Raw genomic sequence first — 20,389 nt, 5'->3', positions numbered from 1 at the left:
GCAAAAGAGTGGAATAGCAATCCAGATTAGGTATATTACATGTGGCTACCTTTCTCCTGATGCCCAAGGAATCGGTGTCAAATCTCTGATTTTAGGGGAAATTCTCTTATGCTAAAGTCACGCTCCGAATTATAAGTGGTGTTGCCTAGATTACTTAGTAAGAGAGGGACTCCTTTCTGTCATGATGTGCTGTACATTGTGCTATATAACTGCAATATGCGCTCCCTGGGAGGCCCCAGCAGGAACTCTGGCTGAGCCAGCTCTCCTCCATTCTAAGCAATGTTGTGAACGTTTTATCACCTATTTCAGCTGTTTTAATTTTCTACCTTCCACAAGCTCTTTTTTTATTAATAAAGAAGAACTTTCCATATTTCTTTCTGGTGAGAAAAAGTAGGGAGGGCTTCTTAGTACTGTGCAATTATGGAGGATGGAGATAAAACCAGAGCAAAAAGTGATAATAGGACAAATCCTCATAAGTCATGTGCTCCAGCCCTCTAATCATTTTTGTTGCCCTCTGCTGGACTCTTTCCAATTTTTCCACATCCTACTTGTAGTGTGGGGCCCAAAACTGGACACAGTACTCCAGATGAGGCCTCACCGATGCCGAATAGGGGGGAATGATCACGTCCCTTGATCTGCTGGCAGTGCCCCAATTTATACAGCCCAAAATGCCGTTAGCCTTCTTGGCAACAAGGGCACACTGACTCATATCCAGCTTCTCATCCACTGTAACCCTGAGGGCCTTTTCTGCAGAATTGTTGCATAGCCACTCGGTCCCTAGTCTGTAGCAGTGCATGGGATTCTTCCTTCCTAAGTTCAGGACTCTGTGCTTGTCCTTGTTGAACCTCATCAGATTTCTTTTGGACCAATCCTCTAATTTGTCTAGGTCCCTCTGTGTCTTATCCCTACCCTCCAGCATATCTACCACTCCTCCCAGTTGAGTGTCATCTGCAAACTTGCTGAGGGCAGTACACGCCATCCTCCAGATCATTAATGAAGATATTGAACAAAACCGGCTCCAGGACTGACACTTGGGGCACTCCGCTTGATACTGGCTGCCAACTAGACATGGAGCCATTGATAACTACCCGTTGAGCCCGACGATCTAGCTAGCTTTCTATCCACCTTATAGTCCATTCATCCAGCCCATACTTCTTTAACTTGCCAGCAAGAATACTGTGGGAGACCATATCAAAAGCTTTGCTAAAGTCAAGGAATAACACGTCCACTGCTTTCCCCTCATCCACAGAGCCAGTTATCTCATCATAGAAGGCAAAAAGAATGAGGGAGGATTTGATAGCTGCTTTCAACTACTTGAAAGGGGGTTCCAAAGAGGATGGATCTAGACTGTTCTCAGTGGTACCAGATGATAGAACAAGGAGTAATGGTCTCAAGTTACAGTGGGGGAGGTTTAGGTTGGATATTAGGAACAACTTTTTCACTAGGAGGGGGTGAAGTACTGGAATGGGTTACCTAGGGAGATGGTGGAATCTCCTTCTTTAGAGGTTTTTTAAGGTCAGGCTTGACAAAGCCCTAGCTGGGATGATTTAGCTGGGGATTAGGTCCTGCTTTGAGAGGGGGTTGGACTAGATGACCTTCTGAGGTTCCTTCCAACCCTGATATTCTATGATTCTAAATAAATCAAAGAATGGAAGAGGATAATTTTCAGTCTGCAATGAATTACAACACAAAAGAATATATTTTCATGCAGCCTATTTGTTAAAAAAATATCATTGTGCTTCACAGACAATTAAAACCTATATATGAAATTGCAAGAAAACGATGTACTATTGGTTACAGTCATATACACAGCATGAGTGGGGGAGAAGGGGAAGCTTCAGATTCAGAAGTTTGAAACTTAGCCTATATTTATATATTTTTTCATTAAGTTCCTAACTTTTATTAAGTTTTGACAAAAAGTAATATCATACATGTAGAGAAGATTTCTATGTGAGAAATTAATAGACATATGCTAAATACATTCATCATGTGCCTATGCAATTAATCACGTGCCTATGTCCGCATCATCTGCCAAAAATCTATCCTACAAATCCAAGGGTTCCCAAACTTTTTCCCTGCGTGACCACATTTTGAGACCAACTGTTTCCTGTGATCTCAACAAAGCAACATAGTGACAGAGGAAGCCAAGGAATTTACACATTAAGTATGTTACTCTGTAGTGTGATGTGCGCTTATGCATTGTGACACAGCTTCTCAAAGCCTAGCGATGCAGTAGAAACTGCACATCTAATCTTTTATGTGACATCAACATAGATTGATACCGAGACTTGATGGATGCAAATGCACTGAATCCAGCTTCACATAAATACAAATGGAACCCTGAGTTTCAAGGCATGTTTTGAGAGTGCAGGATAACAATGAACCAGGACTCTGGGAGAGAAAGTTGGGCATATATTTCTGTCAAGAATCAATTTCAGGAATTTCGCTGAGCTTTTTGGTATCAGCTGTTGGCAAATCCATAGCATCAGGCTTGCACTGAAAGAAGTTTTGCACCCCATCCTACTTTGCCACCTCCAAGTTGGGGAAAAAGGATGCAAACTGTTCCTCTAGCCAGCTGAGATGCTCAGCTATTACCTTTATGGGAGGCTGGATAATTTCATTGTCAGCCAGGAACTTGCAAAGCTATGGGAAGGATTCATAGACTTTAAAGTCAAAGGGAGCATCGTGATCATCTAGTCTGACCTCCTGCACATTGCACATTCGTAGTTTGACCTCAATGGATTATTCTTCCAGAGAACAATTTTCTTCATGAATCCTGTGATTTGATCACTCAGGTGAAGGATATGGGTGTACTTTCCTTGCAGACCTGAATTCTGTTCATTCCGTTTCCCAAATACATCTGTGACAGAGGCAAGAAGGCACGTCCTCCTTTGATCACATAGAAAACCAGCAAATTCACTCTTTTTGCAGTCCATTGCATAGGCATGCAGCTCAGCTCTCAGTTCAAATAATAGTCCCAGTATTTTTCCTCTTGAGAGCCAATGAGCTTCAATGTCGAAGAACAATACATCATGATCTCACAGTTTTGCAAACAGACTTGGGCAAAAAGGCTGAATCTCAATGTAGTTCACAATAGAAGAGACCTGCTGCAAAAATTCTCCTAGCTCTGGACCCAGTGCTTTAGATGCCAGTTTTTCTCTATGATTCATGAAGTGAGTCCACACAGCAGATGGAGCAACTTTCTTTATCAAGGTATGCAGACCTGCTTTGTGGCCTGCCATAGATGGAGCTCCATCATGCAAAAACCCACCATGCAATCACCTGGTAGATTTTTGTCTTGCATGTAGTGCAGCAAACATTTCTTGTGCCATATTGTGTCTAGGAAGAAGGAGACAGAACAGAATGTCTTCGAGAATTGCGCCTTCCCATGTGAAATTAACAAAAGTCAAGAAAGGTGCATCACAACCCTCAATGCTCACATCCACTTGAAGAGCAAAAGCATCTGTGTTTTTCAGATGCTCCACTAGTGTGTTTTTCTGATCTGCTGCTGTGACACATAGCAGGCGTTTTGGCCTTTCTTCATTCTTGACCAAAACACTAATAAAACCATAACCAAAGAAATCCTTGTCATATTTGTGAGCATGTTTCCTGGAGTCTTGTTTTTTTGTTCATAACTGCATCACTAGACTCACTGCTGGAGGTTAAAGATGATACTTTGTGTAAAAATGATTCCATGGTGCAAGGTCGTGCTGTGTGGAGGCTGCCATTTTGTAGATCAAAATGGTGGCCTCCTGGTATGGGGTTTGTGGAGCAGGTCCAAACAAGTTCAGGGGCAGATGGCATCATCTGCCAGGGTGAATGTGGTATGTTGGATCTGTGACCCCATCTGTTGAAATGGGGTCATAACCCACAGTTTGGGAACCTGTGCACTAAGCTGTTGCCACAAGACTTGTTTTAAGTCTTTTGAGCAGTTTTTTTTTAGCAGCTGCATTTTAAAAAAATCAATCTGACACAAAAACATTTCTTCCTTCTCCTACTAAATGTGGAATCTTCCCCACAAATTGCCCTTCCCAAAGCCCAGGCCAGACAAGATTCATACTTGGGTCAGAGATAGCTTTCCCATATGTAAAAATGCCACTTTAAAGTCCAATATTTCATTTCCCTGAAGGGCTAAAAACCCAGGACATTAGGATTAGTTTCCTGGGCTAGCAATGGGTTCCAAAACTCTCTTCTAGCCCTGGAAGATGCTGAGATATCTGACTTTAAAGTGGTCGTGTTTTTTAACTCTAGAAAAGCATTTTAAGTAGTTTTTAAGTGTTTATTTTTAATTTTGCCTTTCTTCTGAACCTGTTAGAACTGGACTTATGGGTTGGATTGTCAATGGTTTTTAGGTGCCTAATGATGCAGGTAGGCACCTAGTGGATTTTCAAAGGCCTTTCAGTGCCTAACCTACTAATGCACTTTCAACCCCTCCTCTCCACCCCCACTAGACTCCTATCCGTCTCTTTAGGCAGCTTTGAAAATCTGGCCTTGGGTACTTAAAGCACTTGGGGCTATACAGGGAGAGATATAAGAAATAGTCCAAGTACTAATACATTTTCTCCGTAACACATCTGCCATGTATCATAAGAGTCTTTTTGGTGTTAATTTGGGATGATCTGTATAACTCATTCTTTACTTCACCACTCATGAGTAATGTGACCATCAAAAACTCATGCTGATGAAACCACCTCCCACCCTAGGTACATGTGTGTGCTAATATTTCCAAAAATTAAAATAAAAACACAGCTGAGTTGCATGAAGTATTCTCCAGATCCAAAATTCATCAGCAACTCTTCACGAATAAGAATGAGTGAGTGCTGACGCAACAATACCAACTGGCAGCACAAAGAATATTAAGAAGGATTGCGTAAAGTTAGAATAGGCAAAGATCACTTTGGGGCTTCACTGTGGCAGATAATCCCTTGTGTTGTGGAGGGTGCAGTCATGCCACCACAGCAGGAATTTCAGGAGGCACAGTGTCTCCCAGAGCAATTAGGGATGCTCTGCTTATTGGTGTGGAGGGAGGTTGGGACTATTGTTGAGCCACTCTAACGAATATGATTAGTGCTGCAGAACCCTTGGGGTCCAGGACCACAATGTCACAATGGTGCCCAAGTGAGGTGCAAGGGGAGGAGAACACTCTAATGCCCTTTCCCTCTTCTGCGTGTGTATTCAGTCACTGGGCACATTCTGGCCCATAAGAGCAAACCTGCAATTTAGGGGGCAATTTCACCTATGCTGTCCTAACTTCTGACTCATTCTGAATTAAATAGGCACCGAGAGATGGTCAGCGCCCTGGCCCGCACCAGTTTTCTTTAAAAGCATCCCTTCTTAACAGATGGGGGGTTGGGGGAGGGCTGTATTCTGTGGAAAGGAAGGAAAGAGAGTGTTCAATTAGCAGGTGCAAGAAGAAAGATCTAGAAAAATAGGTTTTGTGAGACTGAATGATAAAGCACAGTGATCTGAAGTATGTCAGAAAAATAAATGAGGACTTTTGTCATGAGAACAAATTAACAAATGTTTTGAAACCATCTGGTATGAAAGGAGGAATTATTAAAGTCTAAGGCTTGGTCTACACTAAACCCCCAAATCGAACTAAGGTACGCAACTTCAGCTACGTGAATAACGTGGCTGAAGTCGACATACCTTAGTTCGAACTTACCGCCGTCCAGACGCGGCAGGCAGGCTCCCCCGTCGACTCCGCGTACTCCTCGCGGCGAGCAGGATTACCGGAGTCGACGGGGAGCACTTCTGAGTTCGATTTATCGCGTCCAGACTAGACGCGATAAATCGAACCCAGAAGTTCGATTGCCTGCCGCCGAACCAGCGCGGTAAGTATAGACAAGCCCTAAGAAGCAAAAGGTGAATGATAGAGACATTGGAACAAATGAAGGTTTGAACTACTCAGAGACAAGCAGAACACTTCAATCTGCTCAACAACTAACCAAACACAAGACAAGGCAGCATTATTCTAATCTGAATATGCAAGTATAATTTATGTATTTATTTTCAGCTGTGAAGCTGATTACTCATTCTAAAGAAATTCTATTAACACATATATTCATCTTCGCATACATACAAAATATTTATCTTTTGTGTAAGCTCTATGGCTAGAAGTGAACAAGCTCTCTACCCCCTGTATTGGGGGAAAAGTGAAAAGGGCTCCTGTAGAGCAGTGGTTTTCAAAAAAAAATTTCTGGGTTGTGACCCGAACTTTGAAAAACACTGCTGTAGAGAACACTGTTGCATGAGCAGAAGGACAACAGACTCAATGTCTTTAAACTGAGAACTACAGTGACCACCTACTCAGAAATCCTTCACTTTATTAAGAACATAAGACCGGCCATACTGGGTCAGACCAATGGTCCATCTACCCAACTATCCTGTCTTCCGACAGTGGTCAATGCCAGGTGCCCCAGAGGGAATGATAATCATCAAGTGACCTGTCGCCCATTCCCAGCTTTGGCAATATTATATTTCCCCTGGTAACTGGACCTGTGCGCCACAATCTTTTCTCCCCGTCCTGTGCTCAGACAGCTTTTCCAATTTGGAATTCTCTAGCTATGCATAAGGATTCTAGCTATGCATAAGGATTTAAATATTGATCTTTATTTTTCCATTTGTAAAATTTACTTTTCACATATCCCTAGGCAGCCACAGAAAACATAATACACGTTAATTAAGAGAGACAAGATGAGTGAGGTAATATCTTTTATTGGATCAACTGCTGTTGGTGGGAGGGACAAACTTTCGAGCTTCACAGAGCGCCTCTTCAAGTCGTCTTCTGTGAATTGAAAGCTTGTCCCTTCCCCAATAGAAGTAGATCCAGTAAAAGATATTACCTCCCCCACCTTGTCTCTCTCATCTCCTGGGACCAACTCGGCTATAACAACACTGAAATATCAGAAACGGACCCATTATCAATTAAGACTCACTCATAATCTAAATAAATAATATTCCTACTCCCTTGCAACAACAAACAACCTCCCCCCAAGCCCTTAACCCTCTACAAACTGGCCCTCAGGTCAAAACCAACACATTAAAGGGTGTTCAGAAACAAACTGGAAGCCATTGCAAACTACAGAGAACAGGCATCAGATGTACATTGCAAGAAGCACTGCTAAACTAACCCACAGCTGCAGTCCAAAGGGCTGTAAATGTGAAAACAAATAGCTTTTTTGATGCCATGGAGAAAAGGGAACCAGTCGAGGGATGTTGAGAGGCACAAAAGAATCAAAGCAAAAGATCTCTGCAGCAGTATTTTGAATGGTATGAGCGGAGTAAGGTGGGATTCATGAAAGGCAGAGATCTCTTGAAAAAGAGGAAGATGCACAAAAAGAATATGATTTATTAGTTTTTAAATCTCATTATTTCTAAATGAATCTCATAATTTTATGAAAGTTTGGAGTTGGCATGTGTTATACGCCCAGACCACAGACTCTTAAAACTGGAGAGTTGTATTAAACTTAGGATCCAAAAAAATCCCAACAACCACAAACACAACTTGCACGAGCCCCACTGTTGGAGAGATTTTCAGGAAAAACACCATGCTGTACTGAGACCACACTTGTTCACCACAGCTGTGTTGTCTTTTACCTCTTCAGCACAGCTCCAATCCTTAAAGGGACCTGATTCTGGGGAATATAGCCTGGCATTCCACCCAATTCTTAAACACAAATTTCACATTAAAATAGTCTTACAAACATATTTTAACATATCCATGCTACACTCCCCCATCACAAATGTAATGTCATCCTGATATTTCTGCTAACAAAATATATAATTCGGTTAATCCATCTGACTTATTCTTAGTAGTTCATGAGTTCCACAAACTCATAAGAGTTGTCACGAGCAGGAGGTGGTCCCAATAGAGTGTGATGTGCTCCTGAAAGGTGTTAAAGCAGTGGGCCTTGTGCAAGCTGGGTTTGGTTTGGTTTGGCTTATTCTAAGTTTAATACACCTCTCCAGTTTTAAGAGCCCCCAGTCTGGGTGTGTAACATTTGGTGAGCGGTGAGCCAGGCAGGAGAGGCTGAATTGCAATGATCTAACCTCTCCAAAATGAACCTACCATATGAGCTTCTGCAGACTCTTTCAGGAAAACTTCCAGAAGGTAATGCAAACAGAAAAGTGATTTTGCAAAAAGAAAGTTCCCTCTGTTAATATGGGGGAAAGACAACAAGGGATAGAAGTGAGAGTGACCAAGGGGCACAGCTGAATATTTTCAGTAGCTGATCCCCAGTGAGAAATATTAGCAGGAAAGATATAGATTCCAAGGCCACAAGGGTCCACTGTGCTTTCCCCTGCTTTCTGCCTTGATTTCTGGGCTGGGTTAGGCAGTTAGTGCACACAGCCCTGCCTAGCAGGCAGGGCAGTTGTGCTGCCTTAGGAGGGACCCTGGGAGAAATTGTGGGCTTTCAGATTGCTTCCACCAGTCCATCAACCCTGCTCTATGAGCTAATGCGAAGGGTGAAAGGTCATGACCCTGCCCCCTCCCACTTCCGTTCAAGCAATTTGCTCTCTGGAGTGAGGATGGAGCAGTCTTTATTCACAGGAACTGTTACTGTGAGTGGCTCTTCTGTGGTGAATGCAAGAGGAACCCCCTTACAAGACTCCATTTCCCTATTTGCCATTGCAAGGGATGGTCACAATACAGCCCAGTGTATTTAGCTGCCTGCTTGCCATGAGCGCTGTGTCAGTGAGCAACTTCCCTGTTGGTCTCTGCAAGCTGGGTTATGCAGCGCTCCAGGCCTATCAATCATATCCTTTTGACTTGTCCACCCATGGTGTCTGTAACTGGTTCCTGATTTAGGGCTCAGTTGCAATTTCATAATGGGGCCATTCATAGTAGTGAACGCTAGGTCCATAGGAGTGTCTGCATTTCCATTCTGCAGTTTTCCATTCTGCACCACTGAGTCCCAACTTGGATTTACATCTTTGAAAGTTACTTACACATGTGGACTTAATTTACACCTTTTTTTGTACCTTCACTGTGCAGTTAGACCCTTCTGGATCATGCTCAGCACAGCTAAAGAAGTGGGAGGCAAACACTGGTTCTAAGCCTTTGTTCCTCTCCTGGATCCTGGGAGCAGCTGGGGGCCAGCGCGCAGTAGAGTAGCTACAGGGCTGCTTTAACTTGTGCTGACTGGAATGGTCCATTGGTCAGGGACTAGTATTGTTCATTGTACTCTGGTTCATATCACATGGCCTTCCCACCCCAGAATCCCCCTCCTTGGTTCTAGCTGGTGTTCACTTTCTCCTTGGGGGTGAACCAGCTGCTTGGGACAACCTTCAGAAGCCTCTTTTGGGTAGCTAAGATCACTTTACACTGCTCTGTGTACCTTACTCCATGTCTTTCCATGTTTGTGTATTAAGCGCGTGCACACCTGTGGCAGTGATAGACATAATAATTTTTAAAATTGGCCCCATTATTCTTGCTCATTTTTCTAACTCGTGGTTTTTTTTTTAATTTACTTTTCCAAAATAATAAAATATACAGCAAAACAGAGTTTTTTGAAATGCTGACTGTGCTTACTTAAATGAGAGGTGAAACTGATCAAATTTAAAATTAAATATGTTTTCCCAGCCTAGAAGAAATTTACAGTTTCCTGTCTCACAGGAGTCACACTTTGCACTAAGGATTGTGTTACCACAATTTGACCACATGGAAATGAAATTTATTTTCATGCTGTTTTTGAATCATGTATTATTTGTTTTTTCCCCCCTTAAGTGTCATAAATACATTGGCATTTGTAGATTGTTGCTGCTTTTAATGAGAGTCAAATTCTTACTCACATTAGTAATGTTAAGTCAGTTGTGTGAGTAGGGCTGACAGGTTTCATTTGTTGTTTTGCTCTTTTATACTGTTATGGTCTCTAGTTATCTCTCATTTTCTCTCTTTCAATTCTTTCCCTATTTGAGATATTTGGGTAAAATATCTGTTTCGATTTTGTCTTCTACCTAAAATCACATCAAGTCAAACCACATGAATTTTCTAACTTCCAGCTCAGCTTTGTGTCTGAAAATCAAACTGTGCTCTTCATGCTTGGGATGTTATTATAAATCATCACCAACAATAAAGTATGAAGAGTCAGAACATAACAAGTACTTTTGCTGATGTATTAATGAGGAAGACAAAACACAGTTTGTTCTGCCTCATCTGTATAGGTTCTTCACTGCTGTCAGTAAAATAGTCATGCGTGACTCAGAAGTCACAGTAGTAGCAAATCAAATACAGCGGTAAGGTACTATTTTCATAACCACTTTTATAATAACCACACTGTAAGGTATTGCTCTGATCTGCTGATTTCCTTCCCATGTTGAATACATGTATTTCTATATATATAATACTATCAGAAAGCCGGAGCGCTATGGTACAATACTGTTCATTATCACTTAACGTAACTGTTGTGTAAGTCAGTTCTACTGCTGGTTTCATCAAGAGAACTGGATGTTCTTGGCACTGGATGTTCTGGGATTCTCCCACAGGCCACCTCTCTTGAAAAGCAGCTTTCTTTCCATGTTCTCTCACTCTAGTTACATAAAAACACACACTTATCTTTTGTCTCAAACAAATACTTGCACTGGAAGATTGAGCCTCCCTGTTATATTTACTTTTATTCTCCAGTAGTATGTATTAGCCATTGAACTCAGTTTTTTGCTTGCACTAGGCTGTAGTAGTGTAGCCCATGGGATAAAAGTGGACTTGTCACTTTCTAAACTGTGGTCCATGGCATCCCAATACCTATAAATTCCAGGGAAGGTCAAAGCTGGTGAACTGTACATTTTTATGTACTGTACTAGTGAACTCAAACATAAACAAACCAAAACCAAATTCTGCGTTCCTGTGTCAAGGAAGAGGCAAGTACCATTACAATTCTGTGGATTAATTTTAGAGTTTAATATTTACCTGCAAAGTAGGGATTGCTCACTGGGTCCTGTGATATCAGTAGCACACCCACTGGCACAAACTTTGAGTGCTTCTTCTGGACTTTCCTGACTCTTTAAAGCTGTGTTTAGTAAAAGTGAAAATGGTCACAAATAAATACAGGTATAACACAATGCATTTACTGGATAATGCAGCTGACAATTTCTGCTAACCAAAACACAGAGCTGCAAATAACTCAGAAGTACATTTGGCAGCAATTTTTGGATTCTACCATGTGCTAAACATAAGTCCTATGGAGGATTTTAATCACACTTTGTCTATATGGATTTCACAGAAATGAGCTATTTTTAATGCTTCATTTCATTTGCTGTTCAGGACAGTACACTACAACACAAATGTGCAGTACAATATATGACAATTTACAGAAAATAAATTCTGCCTTCTTTATATTCATGGTTACAGTAGTGAAGGGAGCTTACCACATGCAGCAACAGTTTTCCACATGCAAAGGAAAAGAGTTAGCCAAATGGCAGGGGTTAGAAGAGAGGAAAACTGCAAAGAGTACCTCACAGAGTTCCCCGCACATCATCTCCCCTTCCCCAGATAGCATTCAGACCCAGCCGACAAAGCCCCTGGATTCCCAGGGATTAGAAATAGGTCAGGCTCCTCATGCACATTTCCCTGCACTCTTATTCTCCCTCGCACTGCAGCTCCATTGGCTTGGGACCATATCAGAGCTTCTCAAACTGGGGTGCTGGGGGTTTGGAATGTATTCTGTGTGTGGGGGAGGGGTGAGAAGCTTTAGGGGGAAAAAAAGTACTGCGCACATTCACAGCTGGATGACCATAGAGTAACGGCTGCTGATCAGGTGCCCAGCTCTGAAGACAGCGCCACCGCCAGCAGCAGTGGAGAAAGTAAAGGTGGTAAAGTATTGCCACCCTTACTTCTGCACTGCTGCTGGAGATGGCGTTGCCTTCAGAGCTGGGCATCCGACCAGCAGCCACCATTCTCCACTCTGCCTTCAGAGCTGGCTGACAGAAAAGCAGCAGCTGCTGACCGGGCATCCAGAGTGGGGAGGGGAGGAGGCGTAAACTACTACAGACACAAAGAACGGGGCCGCGATCAAATAAGTTTGAGAACTTGAGAACACTGGACTATGTTATCTTCTCTAGGGAGTCTCTAGGGAGCTGGTTAGAAAATGATGTATTAGTGAAGTTCCCCCCTTCCCCTGGCCCAGCTTCCCATCAACCCACACTCAATGGAGTTATGATGACTTGTGTGTTGCCTTCCTGCTTATTGATTCCTGCTCCCTCTTCATGTTGGTTTCCTGCTTCCTAAATTCAGTGTTGTAGTTTGCGTGCCTCTGTGTATATACACATAGCACTGGGTGTGTGCAGTTATCCAGGGCCTGCTGTTACATACATGCCATTTGGACTGTTATGATTTTTGTTCAGACTGTTGCTGACTTAACAGGTTTGTGGTAATTACATGTTTTGATTGACCACCTACTTGCATGTTATGCTTTGATTTCCTTATGATTTGAGATTGCTGTTCTGGGATGCATCACAACATAACAGTGGGCATGCCCTCTCCTCCCAATAGGACTCACAGGGTTCCCAATTCTGGAGAGAGCCTTTCTCAAAGAGAAGAAGGGAGAGACTTAGGGTTGCCAACTGTCATATGACTTGCATTCAACAGAGTTGCAAGGATTCTCCCACAGTTTACCTTCCTGGCTCCTGCTGGTTGTTAGGCAGAAGAATTAGGGGCAGCCAACCTGTCTCTCCTCTTCTGCTCTCTCTCTCTTCCACCTGAGGGTAGCCCACACGGAACAATTAAGAGGAGGCTGCTCCAGTGGCCTACCAGCAAGGGAGATGAGGAGGCTCAAAAGGTGTGATAGAGAATGGGAGTGTAAGGTGGGGACAGAGACTGGGACTGGAAAGATGGGCACAAGATCAGGGACATGCAGGGCAGGGTCAAAGGATGGCCAGTGATGCAGAATAGGAAGGCATGGGCTGAAAGAAGAAAGAGAAGAAGATAATGAGGAGCAGGAGCAGAATGGAGGAGGTTGCTCCAGATCTTGAAAGACCCCACAAAAAACAATTTTGCACCCTTCAGTTTACCCATCCCCTCCCCGCCCAGGGTCTCCCAGGCCCTGGCTCTCCCAGACTCTCCCTATCTTTCACCCTGACTTTCCTGAGCTGCCCCTTGCTCCCTCAACAGCTTCCACCAGCTTGTGAAGGCTAGGCTCCTGCCCCCCCCCCCCATCTGCTCACTGTGCTTGGGGAATTTATACCCTTAGGAAATGGCGACACGTTCTCGCTGGTGAAAAATGTCACAAGTGTTGCTACTCTGTTTGGTAGCTTTGGCATTGGTGCCACAGAAGGAGTATCTCTATAGCTGAATTCAGTCTACCACACCACTAGACTCCTTCAGCACCTCTGATCAGCACTTTGCTCTCTGTGCTCTTAGGTTAAGTGCCACCTTATCAGAAAGACTAAACTTTCACAGGATGTGAGAGCAGACTGGGAGAGCTAGTGTTGCTTAACCCCAGAATAAAGTGGTAAAGTAACATTTCAGTCAGACTGTACCCCAGGCACAGCAAGGAAGGGGTGCTGGAACAATTTGTATAGTGGGGGTGCTGAGAGCCATTGAACCCCACTGCAAACCCTGCATATAATGGAAACCACTTCAAGCCAGGGGGTGTGGCAGCAACCCCAGCATCCCTAGTTCCAGCACCTATGCAGCAGCATGTCTGCTACTCCATTTCTCAGTTGACTAGCATCATGGCTCCTACAGGCAGGCACTCACAAAGGATTCTTGGTTGTTCTTTCAGCAGCGAAGTACATTGGCAGAAACAGTAACTATACATTTCTGGAGATATTGGATGTCATCCACAGTTGTATGATTTGAGATTTGGATTTTATTAAAAATAGGTTTTAAGATTGTTACAGCATTTGAACCAATACAACTGTAGTATGCAAACAAGTGCACTATGACTTAAGTCAAGTGCACTATGACTGCCTGAGTTTTCTCTCATATTTCAAAGCACTAGTCATAAGGGAAGAGCAGTCTGTCTCTGAGACAATGTAGCTGCTGATTGGGCAGTGAGGAGAGGATCAGAGAGGAAAAGAAAGAAGGGAAAAGATGATGTAAAGGGAGGAGAGCAGGAAGAGAGGATAAGAAATGGGGAAGTCAAGAATAGATAGGAAAAAGAACTGTTGGAATGGCACCAATTATTCTTACTATTCTAGCCAGTCTGTCTGTCTCTCTCTCTCTATATATATATATATTGTTTCTAACTATTTAGGCAGGTTCAGAAGGACAATTTATGGCAGTGAATAATGAGAGATTTGAAATTCATGGAGGGTATTTTCTTTTGGGACCTATCAATATAAGTTTAATGGAAAAAATGAATGCAAATGTAGTACCCCAAATCTGTGAACTGAGTTAAATTTGTACATTAAAAATCAGGCCACAGTAGTTAGCTTGTCTGACACTTAGCGGTACCTGTGCTTTGTTTTACCCTGTTAGGCTGGGTGAGACATCATTAAACCACATTTGTAAGTATCTGTATACTTCACATTGTGAAAAATGTGTTTGTCTGTTTTGGATATATTTATTTAATTTAGGTAATTTAGACTGAATAAACAGGTCTTAATAGTAAAGTGCTGTGTGCTCTCCAGTTCATAGAGCATGAGTTAAAGCATGACTGAACTGACAAGATGTGTGATTATTTTATGTATTACAATACTTGTTTGTGAAGGTTAATTATTTGGATAACAGACAGCTGAATAATCGCATGAAATTTCAGTCATTTGCTTACTGAAGGCATAGAAATGACGGTTCCCACTAATGTAAAATCATTTTGCATTTAATCCTTGCTGAAAAAATGCAAGTTAGTAATTCGGTCCAATCACAGTCTCTGTTGGCTGTTTTTTTATGATATTTATGTTTCCTCCCCAGACACCCCATCACAAAGGGTACAGTTTATTCTTGGAACAGAGGATGATGATGAGGAACACATTCCTCATGACCTCTTTACTGAACTTGATGAAATTTGCTGCCGTGAAGGAGAGGACGCTGAATGGAGAGAGACAGCAAGGTAAGTATTTTTGTCAGTAACTGATGGTCACTGAAAGTGTGGTGAGACATTTCAAAGTTGTAGCAGACCCAGGAACAGATTTTGAATACAAAGCTTAAACAAACAAACAAACAAACAAAATTTAAATCCTTGTATAACTGTATTGCCACAGTATCTGTCTTTCCTTAAATCCAGATCATTTGGATTTAACATATATAGGTCAGAATGAAAATTGAATGAAAGAACTGACGTAAACAAAAAATATCTATTACTTATAGTAGTTAAGTAGACCCTTTTATTCATATTTTAGGCCATCATTTTTACATGTATTTTCAAACTTACACAACCAGGAATGTATCCTTGAGAAATCCATGAATTGGCCTCTTTATTAAAAGATCACAGGAAAGAGGGAATAACATTACCATAGCCAAATTAAACTTAAGATAAACTCAAATATTCACAGAGTCCAATCTTTAATGAGCAGATGCTCTGGAGACTTTGAATATTCAATGTTAGATCATTTCACTTCTGCAGAATTAAAATGTGGAAAGAATGCCTGTCCAGATTGTTTTTCTGCTGAAAGACATTAACATTGAATATCAATTACATAACTGCTTGTTTTTCTTCCTCAGGCGTCTCTAAGTGTGGGAGTCACTTACTATATACCTGGTTTCAATGGGGCATTACATTTCCAACAAATCTGGATTTTGGGGCTTACCATTTTTCTCCTTGGAATCTCTGCACCCTCTTCCTTTAGACAACTGCCACTAATTTGTTTAGTGTTCATGGAAGGTGCCAGAGTTCCCAGAGATATCAGGGCAGATCTGTGGCTTCAATATGGCCCTGGTGGCTCAAAGAGGCTGTAGATGTGGCTGAATTGACCAACTGAGGAGTCTATCTGTGGGGGGAATACCCAGGTGGTGTTGTTCCCAGGGGCCAAGAGCGGTCAATAGTCCCCGTGACCTCACTGCAATTGTGTAAGCTCAGTGGGGCACAGAAAGGCAGGTTCCTTGTGCCTATCTCCTCCATTGTGTGTCCATGCAGGGGGCATCCACAATCTGTGCATATGCTTTTTTCAATGGACTCGGGTAGATTACACCACAAAATTGATGTTCTGTGAGTCCTAAAATATTCATATTCAAAATATATTTTCTCTTTTTTTCAAAAGGCCTGGGGAATGAGCTTCATTTTACTCATACTAATTAAAGATGGTTTATATCTTGAAAAAAAAACAATTCTGTTCATAGTTACAGAATTTTTCAGCAGGGAAGTGAAATAAGAATGTCTTCTGGGAAGCATTACAGAAGTATGTTTCTTAGAAATTATTCTGATTTTTATATAACATAAACTTATAATCAAGACAGAATTGCAAATAAATAGCTGAAATAAAAGAAACATCCATTTAACTTTGTCTATCATATGTCTGTTTTAATTGTCCTCCTTCCTCCTCAAAGTAGATAAGAAAGCACATTTTGTATTGTACATACACACTAGTAAACTAATAAGTGTAATGAAGTGGAGTAGGTATTACATATTACTGAATATATCACTAATCCTGGAACAATAAGCTTTTAGAGTAAATCCTTGATCCAACATTCAGTTCCAGTAAGTAGGCTTTGTTCTGGAGACAGCCGTAGTTGTAGTAGTAACATTAATATATAGAGCACTTTTCATCAACAGATCTCAAAGTGCTTTGCAAAGGAAGTCAGTATTGTCACCTACATTTTACAGATTGGGAATCAGAGGGAGGAAGTGACTTGCCTACAGTCACCCAACAGGTCAGTGGCAGAGCCAGGAATAGAATCCAGTTCTGCCAAGTCCCAGTCCAGTGCTCTGTCCACTAGGGCTCATTGCCTGGTAGGAGTCAGGAAGAGGAGGAATCCTTCCCTTCAAGTCAGGGAACCCCTCTTAGCCTGTTGGTGTATCTGCAGTGCTTGTGGTAGCTGTTGAAGCTCCTGCTCTCTACCTGCTCATAGGGAATGACTAGTGGATTTGCATAGTGGCAAATTCTCCAACCCCTCTATTCCCTCCTCAGCTCACCCTCACCCCCCTGAGTACTGGGCATAGCTAAGCTTCAAAGAACACAGCTCCATGGCATGCAAAGGGCATAGGGTACAAATGATGTGAGGAGCCACAGGGAGGTGCTGGTTCCTCACCGTTGCAAAAGCAAAATTCCATTGGTTCCACTGTGATTAGGTACTTCTGTGGCTATAGAGGTGTGTGTGTGTGTGTGTGTGTGTGTGTGTGTGTGTGTGTGTGTGAAGATTTCCCTTCATAATATTGCCACAAAGGAATGGCATAAGAATGCCCAGTGTTTCTGATGGATTTTTGACTCTGGTGTTAAATGTAATCATTTTAGAATATCTTCTTTTATAAACATGAGTGACTGTGTATTTATTGTTTGCATAGTACCATCAGTGTGCTAGGTACTTTACAGACCAGCTAACAGAGTTATTGTGTAATTGTCACAGAGTGTGGGGGAGTCAGGGCCCTGCACCCCCCACTTCCTGCGATTCACCATGGCTCTCAGCCAGCCAGTAAAACAGAAGGTTTGTTAGACGACAGGAACACAGTCCAAAACAGAGCTTGTAGGTGGGTGTTGGCCATTCTCTGTGCAGACACCATTACACTGGCCCTCTCGGTCTCTGCAACAATCACACACCCTTATCCCACCACCTAGATACTTAAGAAATGCATAGGGGAAACTGAGGCACCCACACAGTATTCAGTGAAAACATTATGAACATTCCCACTTTGTCACAGTAATCAATTGCCAGAAAAGGAGCACCAAGAGCCCAGTCCAGCTCCCATCAAACTCCATGGCAGTTTCACTATTGACCTTAATGAGCACAGAACAAGGCATCAAATAGTTACATATACATTTGACCAAGAAGAGGTGTGGTGAATCTCTGGTGCAATATGTCTGGACCCTTCTACAATTCCATTTGATGGAGCTTGCATGCACAGTCATTATTCTGGAACCTTTTATAAATGTTGTGTGCAAGCTGTGTAAGATTCATTGAGACATTTGCTGCTCAGTTAGTCAAAATGGTAGCAGCTATTGAAGAGGAGTGTGGGTAAGATTTGGCTGAAGCTCAATATCTCTGGGAAGAACAGAACAGATTTATCTAAACAGAGGGAAAGGACTTAGCAAGCTGCTGTGGAGGATTTAAAGTGGCAGAGGCTGAATTGTGTTGTCTCAAAGGCAGATTCCAATCCTAATGAGTCCATCAATACAATATTATTCATACAGAACATTTTTTATGGTTAATAAAGGTTTGGTATACTAACCATTTAACTATATTATTAAACATAAATAATTGGATTATTTCTTTTTTGCAACAGGCCACATGGCAACAATAATTATGCACTATTATTTAGAAATCAAACATATACAGGAATTAAAACATCATAAAGTAATCAGAACATTTGTGAACATTTGGAATCTCCTATGTCAGCCTTAAAGTGATCCATTTTGCCCCTTTAATGATGATAAGGAGGAAGAAATGTGTCCTTTTGGTAAATGACATTCAATGTTACTAATAGAATAATTTGCGCAGATGACCTGGCTGTACTATTGTGTACAGAATGCTTGATTTATATGTCCTATAAAAGTACTTCGTGCACTTGTGACCCACACACCTCCTGGGTGTGGTGTTCTGTCCCCTCTGGTAGCACCAAGACCACTTAGAGATGAATGAGTCTGCTGTAGCCTTAGCTAATAGGCATATGGTTTTTAGCTCATGCAGTAGAGGCTCATGCATTTAGCTCCAGAGGTCCCAGGTTTGATCCCGCCCACCGGGGTCTGTCGGCATTATAAGTGGGGGCTCGTCCAGGATATCAACTGGGAAGTCTCTGAAGCTCAGGACATGCTTCCTCAGCTAGGGGAAGCATGTAACCCACACACCTCCTGGATGTGGTGTTTTATCCCTTCTAGTGGCACCAAGACCACTTAGAGATTAATGAGTCTGCTACAGCCTTAGCTAAGGAGCATGTGGCTTTTAGCTCATGCAGTAGAGGCTCATGCACTAAGTTTCAAAGGTCCCAGGTTTAATCCTGCCTGCTGATGACCGGGGTCTGTCAGTGTTACACACACATTATAAAGAAACAAATCTGGAGATAGTAGTTAGACTTATAATGCATACACAGTAGTGCAACAGCATGTTGCTCTGTCAGAATTGTATGTACTTGATTGATAAATGCTATTGAAGTTTAAGTCTATCGAACCAGTTTTTTGCATTGCTGAGTGGGACAGTGGTTTAGATTTCCCATGGTCGAACCTCAAAAGGTCACCCCAAATTTGAGTGCTTATCTGAGTCCTATTCAGATCTCTTTAGTCTGCCTATTTGTAGTTGAAATCTCAGGAGAACGTCCTGTCTCATGAAAGCACTTCTGCTCCTGGAACTGACCAGAATATAGTAAACCAGTGCGGTAAGAAGTTAACCAAAATTTTTAGATCTTCAGGAGATGTTAAGTTAATTTTTGATGAAAATTATGATCTCTGTTGTTATATTCAAATCAGTTTTCCCATCCATAGTTTTGAGAGATAGGTAGCTAACAGGTGCATTGATTATGACATGAATGCCAACTGACAATCACTGATAGGGCAAAATAAAAACCACTTTTTCCAAATGGTCTACACTTCCTTCCAAAGACATGAGGTCACACAACTTGTCTCCCTTTGCCACTTCTGGTTTGTCTCTGAACAGTTTATTTACTTTGATTCATTTTCAAATTAACATTGGCAAAAGTTCATGTCAAAACAGGTACAATTTGTAGGATTATGATACCTGTGCTAGTCAAGCAGGTTGCAAGTGAATAAATACTTGGGGAGATACAGCAGGCTCTGAAATAGATATTACTGGGCCCCATAAGCCTGATATTTTGCACTGAAAAGTTATGGCAAAGAATACTACAAAGTGTTCACATGCTCTATTTCATGTTATACTATATACAAAATACCTGATACATTTAAAAACAGTGACTGGTTTTGTTTTTAAATTGGACAGTCCGGTTAGCACTTTGGTTCTATAACACAATGTCACCATTGGAGAAACAGTTGAAGTATTTTATTTTATTTTATTTTATTTTATTAGCCAATCCTGCCTGTAGGAGAGGTCATACATTTCTTCCGCACCCACCTCCCATGGCTAAAGAAAGTGTCAAGCTGCAAAAACTGAGCGTGGATTTTGAACGCTCCAAAATTTGTATTTCTGTTTTTATTCAGCCCATTATAAAAGAATGGGAAAACTTGGATCCAGGCCTCGGTTAAGATTTCTAAACCTTTTATGTTCCTGAAGTTTGGTGATAAAGTCAGGGGTTTGATAAAGACACAACTCTGGGCTATTATTCCTTTTCCTTTTTTTTTTAAAGCTCACCAAATACATTTGCATAAAGATTAGGTCTTTGTTCCTTTTAGA

General features: G+C 41.8%; 1 protein-coding gene across 1 annotated transcript in view; it reads left to right on the top strand.

Moving 5' to 3' along the window:
* The window catches only part of SLC4A10 (solute carrier family 4 member 10), a 199,810-nt gene that overhangs the window by 64,448 nt on the left and 114,973 nt on the right, over window positions 1-20,389 (top strand). Inside the window, exon 4 of the mRNA XM_054044808.1 lies at window positions 14,852-14,990. Within this exon, the coding sequence (XP_053900783.1) occupies window positions 14,852-14,990 (139 nt within the window). The remainder of the gene's footprint in view (window positions 1-14,851; window positions 14,991-20,389) is intronic.

This window comes from Malaclemys terrapin, chromosome 11 (genome assembly GCF_027887155.1).
Source record: "Malaclemys terrapin pileata isolate rMalTer1 chromosome 11, rMalTer1.hap1, whole genome shotgun sequence".
NCBI lineage: Eukaryota > Metazoa > Chordata > Testudines > Emydidae > Malaclemys > Malaclemys terrapin.
The sequence above is the reverse complement of the archived record's forward strand: the minus strand, read 5'-3'. Positions and strand labels throughout refer to the sequence as shown.